At 42.7% G+C, this 6,178-nt stretch overlaps 1 protein-coding gene across 2 annotated transcripts; it reads left to right on the top strand.

Moving 5' to 3' along the window:
• The first annotated feature begins 253 nt into the window (after positions 1-253).
• irx5a (iroquois homeobox 5a) lies at positions 254-4,222 on the top strand. Of its 2 annotated transcripts, none has more exons than XM_032513533.1 (3): positions 254-987; positions 1,843-2,248; positions 2,955-4,222. In XM_032513533.1, exons 1-3 carry the CDS (start codon positions 727-729, stop codon positions 3,662-3,664), a joined length of 1,377 nt encoding a protein of 458 aa, XP_032369424.1. In that variant the 5' UTR covers positions 254-726; the 3' UTR covers positions 3,665-4,222. The 2 variants fall into 2 exon arrangements, with proteins under 2 accessions (XP_032369424.1, XP_032369433.1); XM_032513542.1 differs by having other exon boundaries at positions 260-972.
• The last annotated feature ends 1,956 nt before the right edge of the window (positions 4,223-6,178 follow it).

The following is a 6,178-nucleotide window of genomic DNA, read 5'->3' as shown; positions in this document are numbered from 1 at the left end:
AAAGAAGAAAGTTGGGAGTTGACAGACTCGCATGATGTCGCCATCCGAAGGGGGGGCTGCCAGGCGCACTTGAGACTTACTGCAACGAGCCTTGTTAAAGAGGGAAAAAAACAGAGAAATAGAGAATGAAACGGATTGTTAGTTAACGCGAGAGAGGGAGGAGGCGAGCGAGGGAGAGGAACGGGGGGAGAGAGAGAGAGAGAGAGAGAGAGAGAGAGAGAGAGAGAGAGAGAGAGAATCAGGATTTGGGCAGGGCTGTGGTTACCCAGCAAAAGCTTGCCTTTTCCTTCGGTGACTACACCCCGAGAGGAGGAGCGTAGTAGGCGTCAGGATCCTCAATTTTTCAACTTAGCATCTTGGCAGGACATTTTCCCAAGCAAAGCCCCCCGTCCGACGGGTAAAAAAAAACTTCTGCACGGGCGTGAGACCGACGGTGCAACTCAGATAAGGGAGCAACAGAAAAACAACAAGACCAGACCAAAACATCCGACGAGCAGTTGGCTGGCTGGCTGGCTGGCTGGCAGCGACCAAAAAAATCCATCCAACATCATAAGCCTCTCTTTTATTTAATCACTTTTACTTTTTGCCTTCACCATTGTCATTCAGAGGGGGTGACAGACAGCGGGTCTGCAGACACACGGCTCTATGCGCTCCGACAGCAGCGCATGAGAAAATAAAGGGAGGAAAGTGCGCAAGTTAAGTGGCTCATATTCTCCGGGCTCCAGCATGGCGTATCCTCAAGGCTACTTGTACCAGCCGTCCGCTTCTCTAGCCCTGTATTCATGTCCTGCGTACAGCACCAGTGTGATATCGGGACCCAGAACCGAGGAACTTGGGAGATCCTCTTCGGGATCTGCTTTTGCACCATATGCCGGATCTACCGCGTTCACCAGCGCCTCGCCAGGCTACAACTCCCACTTACCCTACAGTGCTGCAGACGCGGCAGCAGCTGCCACATTCACCTCGTACGTGGTGAGTAAACTAAAGGTGATTATTCAATCTAATAGGAAGTCAAAGCGAGGATATTAACTCGTTAAAGAAGCCTTAAATATCCGCTGTGCATTCGGAGCCAAGCGGTATTGTGCGTCACCGAAGACTGCATGGATATAATATTACAAAATGTCAGGTCCAGAAAACACGTTGTTGAGTTAACAGAACTAATTTAACGGAGTGGTGTGCTATTACATGCTTTTTAAGTAAATTAGAATGTTTTATGAGAAAGAATGCAATGCCCTGCCGAAGCTTCTACGAGTAGAACTTACTGCAACGCGCCGTGTAATGGCAATTTGGGTCACTGCTTAACATCATATTAGTTTTGCAAATTGTACAACTTTAATATTGCAACTTTTGATCCCCAAAAAAGAAGGGAAACTGTTGTATTCAAAGTGAATGCTACCATGACAATATGAGTAAGTCGTACATAACTGGCTATACAGGCCTATACTGCAAAGACCGATCCAGTAGAATAGGCAAAAAAGGCCCATCGTGCAACAATGTCAATACGTTATCATAATTGCAAAATACAATTTTGATGACGAGAGTGAAAGCTACTGCATGCTGATATCATGCAGGCTAAATAATAATAAAATGCAAAGCAACAATCATATTTCAAATACCATAAACATTCATTTTAAACTTGAGCTACTGGATTAATGTTAGTGTATTCGTGTATATGTGAGTGAGTGTGCGTGTGTGTGTGCCAGTGTGCATGCGCGCGCGAGTGTGTGTGCGCGCGCGCGCGTGTGTGTTTTCATGCCTCTGTGCCGTAAGTCCTGCTGTGTTGAAGCAATTTAGAAAATGACCGTGACAGAACTTTGTTTTTTATTTTATTTTGAATCACAGAGTTCACCCTATGACCACACTACGGGTATGGCCGGCTCAATAGGATACCACCCTTACGCAGCACCCTTGGGCACCTACCCTTATGGTGACCCGGCATACCGTAAAAACGCAACCCGGGACGCCACTGCCACCCTGAAGGCCTGGCTCGGTGAGCACCGCAAAAATCCTTATCCAACCAAGGGAGAAAAGATCATGCTGGCCATCATCACCAAAATGACCCTCACCCAGGTGTCCACCTGGTTCGCCAACGCCAGGAGGAGACTAAAGAAGGAGAACAAGATGACCTGGACCCCCCGGAACCGGAGCGAGGACGAGGAGGAGGACGAGAATATTGATTTGGAGAAAAACGACGACGACGAGCCAAACAAGCCCACCGACAAGGGAGACTCCACAGACACAGAAGCAGGTCGGTGGTGCAGGGGGGGGGGGGAAAGGCACAAAAAAATCATATCAATTTTTCATCGCAGTCGTTTCCACTCAGGGTGCAAAATTGATTGCTGCTTAATGGTGGTATATTATTTATAATGGGACAATTGCTTTAAATAATAATCACCTTGAACTCCCCTCGTTTGACTTCTCAGGGGCTGAAATTGCTGGTGACGCAAAGTGTTTAGCAGTCAATTTATCTTTAACTGCATAATAAGGATACAGCTGGTGTATTGCGCCGGGTATTCGGCTTAAAAATATTGCCTTTGTATGATCATTATATCCCAGTTTGGAACGGTTGTTGAAGGCTTATTATCACAACTGGAGACATGATACATTTAATACCGAAAATATATTTGGAAATGAAACGTGTCAACACGCTGTATGCTCTGATTTTAAATTTGTACCACACTGTTCATTTTTGTGCAACACTGTTGGTGCTTTTTTTCATAATTATGAAGAGCACTTCATTCAACTTTTTTTTTTTTTTTTAGTTTGGCACATATCTTTATGAGGATAATTTTGGGAAAGTGCAAAAGTAGACTAATTATTTTTACACATCCGATTTCGGTTTGCATTGGTGTTCACCTCGCCTCGCCATCACCTAAAACATATGTTCCAGTTTTATCAACGTTTTTAATGTCACGCTTATTTGGCAGTAACTCTATTCTTTATTTGTGTTTTAGATCATAAACTGCTGAACCCAGGGGATATAGGCTGTGACAGATTTAAAGAGGAGGGCCATGGCAAAGACACGGATCCTCTTCTGAGCGACTCGGAGTTAAAAGACCAGGAGGAGCGGACTACTGAGTTGCTGCCGGATTCCGCAAAACCAACCACGTCGTCTCCCTCGGCGGTGCCCCGGGGGAACCAGACCTTAGCGGAACAAGACAAGCCGTCAGATTTGAGCCATGCACCGGGTACGGTGACCAGCAACGTGACCTCTGTTATCCACTCGCCCCCTTCGGCCCCTAAACCCAAACTGTGGTCCCTTGCGGAGATCGCCACGTCCTCAGACAGGTGTAAAAGCAGCGGCGAGACGCCACAGGCCTGCCCTGGTTTGGGTCAGAGCGCAGTAATGAGCACCAACGCGTCTCCATCACGGTCCTCCCCTCAGTGCCCGCTCCCCAACAGCACGGTGCTATCCAGGCCCCTGTACTACACCTCCCCTTTCTACCCCGGCTACACGAACTATGGTGGCAGTTTTGGACATCTTCACAGTAACCACGGCTCGGTAACCACGGGCTCCACGGCACATTTCAATGGATTAAACCAGACTGTGTTAAATAGGGCAGAGGCTTTGGTAAGAGAGAGCCAGAGAGTCAGAGGCCAAACGCAGGTAGATCTTTGTAAAGACTCCCCTTATGAACTAAAGAAAGGTATGTCAAACATTTAATACCTGATTATTTTACACTCACCGCGGACTTGTATTTATTTTTTTGTGGTTGCATTAAAAAAAAAAGAAGAAAAAAAAAAAGAACACGATGAAGCAAATTCTGAGAACAGTTATTTTCTGAGTAAATGCTTATCTTAAAAGTTTTAGTTTCTGAATGGTTAATCCTACAATGTAACAAGAATGGTCTTAACCGCTGCAGCCGCCTGAGTCTATTTGTATGAAAGACTAACATGTATATTTAATGTAGCATTTTTGTATTTAAAATGGACAACACACTATCTTTGAAGTAAATTATGGAGAAAAAAATATATATTCTTGTGCAGCGATTATTTTTTGGGGAGCAGTTGGAATTGCCTGATATGTGTCTAAAGAGCTTCAAGGCCAATTAATCTACACGAAATATTAATTTCATTTTGCACCGTGACAGATGTCTCTATGGTAATTCTCTTTTCAAAATATTATGGCAGTGAGAGCCCAGGCAAACTCGAAAGAAAAAGGCCTTCATTCAGCAAAAAGGATGTTGGAATATATCTAAACAATAAAAAGGGTTCAGTTTCAGTTTTGAATGGTGCAAATATTCATAGGGGTTTTTTTTTGTGAATGAAAAAATGTTGGAAACAACACGGAAGTATATTTTGGTCCACGGTTTATCACGAGTTTTATTTTTTTTCTCTCTCTCTTTGAATACAACGAGGGCCTCTTTATACTTGAGCACGTTTCTAAAAGTGGATATTGATATAATAACAACACCGAGGCGCAGTCATTTAACCCAATTAACTATCGTGTTTTATGCAGAGCAATCAGGTGGTGAACTCCGGTAATGAGCTCGATTTTATGCCAAATTTAGAACTCATTACTATTTTCCAAGGCGTGGCAAAGCTGTTAAAAGGGACGCGACCATGCATTTAGAACATACTGCCCTATTATATATCATTAATAGAGAGGCTCTTTAATGGCGCGTTAGATGTGAAACACTGGTGTTTGGAGAAAAGGGAGAACGCTGTCATGCACAGCAGTGGCAGACATGTTCGGTTGAACTGTGCAGCCGGTAGCCAGGCACTGTCCTCTAACTCTTCCAAGTTCTGCAGGTAGGTGTCACACTTGCTCCTAATTTCAGGGGGACTCTTTGTTAATCCGTCACAGAAAGCCATCCCTGATCAAATGGCCTGCTTAAAAAGAAGTGGAGCCAATGGGGCACGCAAAATGAACACAGTTATTTTGAGGATTATAGCAACTTTGAGAAGTGGATACAAAATAAAAAAAAGGCAGTAATTACATACTTGACCAACATGCAGAAAAAAAAGTAAGACAAAAAAAAGAAGAGGATATTTCCCAGGCACACTGAAGAGAGGTTTGTTTTATTCTTTTGCTGATGGTTTATTAAAGCTGGAGCTATACGTTCAAAGAAAAAAAAACAAATAGATTTTAATTATTAATTATTATTATTATTATATTATGTTGAAGCTTTCTCTCTATTGGAACAGTTATATGCCACTAAGCTTTATGCATGGGCCTACATTTTTTTGGATATGACATAGGTTGTTTTTAATATTAGTTTATTCAGGGGTTATAGAAGTGCATTTAAAGTACACATAATAATTATTATTGTTATTATTATTAGTAGCAGTCGTATTATTATCATTATTATTTGTATTAATGTCGTTATTGTTGACCTCCAGTGAAGTGGGACAGCATGCTCTTGTTTATGGCTGCCATTAATCTCTATAGTTTACTTTCCCCTTCTCCAATTTGAAATCTCCCCGGAGGTTTCTATAATTCCCTTAGCCTTAATGTCCTCTACTCGGGCCCTCTATTTTAATCTGACAGAGTGTGCTGGAGCAGTGATTGCGACACATCAGCCGGCTAAATAGCATAATTATGTTTTTTCGTTGCTGATCCCCTGGGGATTGAACTGTTCGATGCAATGTCCCCTCAGAGAATATTACAGTTTTTATTACAGATCGCATTGTTTTCTCAGAATTGATTGAAGAAGTAATGTTTCACAGGGACAATATAAACACTTTTTTTTCTGCGGTGGGACTAGGTAAATACTGTGACTTTGACGTCAAATGGGGTTTTCATATGACGTGTGTGTGTGCGTGTGTGTGTGTGTGTGTGTGAGAGAGAGAGAGAGCGAGAGAGCGAGAGAGTGAGAGAACTGGGTGATAATGTTATTCTGATTAACTTTCTTAATTTAAAAATACAAGGGGAATGCTAGGAGGGTTATCATCAACTAAACTGCCAAATTAGACATGGTTGTCTTCTTTCTTTTACTATTGAAACACCTTCAGATATTTGAGTTTTTAGCCTATATACAAGGCTGTTTTGCAGGAGATATTATTTGTATAGCCTAGTATTAGCATTTGTATCTTATTTTTTTAAGCATGCTCAAATGTATCACCCAGCTCTCTCTCCTCTCAACTTTTGTTTATCAAATCACCTAGTGTGAGTGTGTGTGTGTGTGTGTGTGTGTGTGTGTGTGTGTGTGTGTGTGTGTGTGTGTGTGGAGGGGCA

The sequence above is a fragment of the Etheostoma spectabile genome, chromosome 1 (genome assembly GCF_008692095.1).
Source record: "Etheostoma spectabile isolate EspeVRDwgs_2016 chromosome 1, UIUC_Espe_1.0, whole genome shotgun sequence".
In the NCBI taxonomy this organism is placed as follows: Eukaryota; Metazoa; Chordata; class Actinopteri; order Perciformes; family Percidae; genus Etheostoma; species Etheostoma spectabile.
Note: the sequence above shows the minus strand (reverse complement) of the source record. Positions and strands in the feature narration are given on the sequence as shown.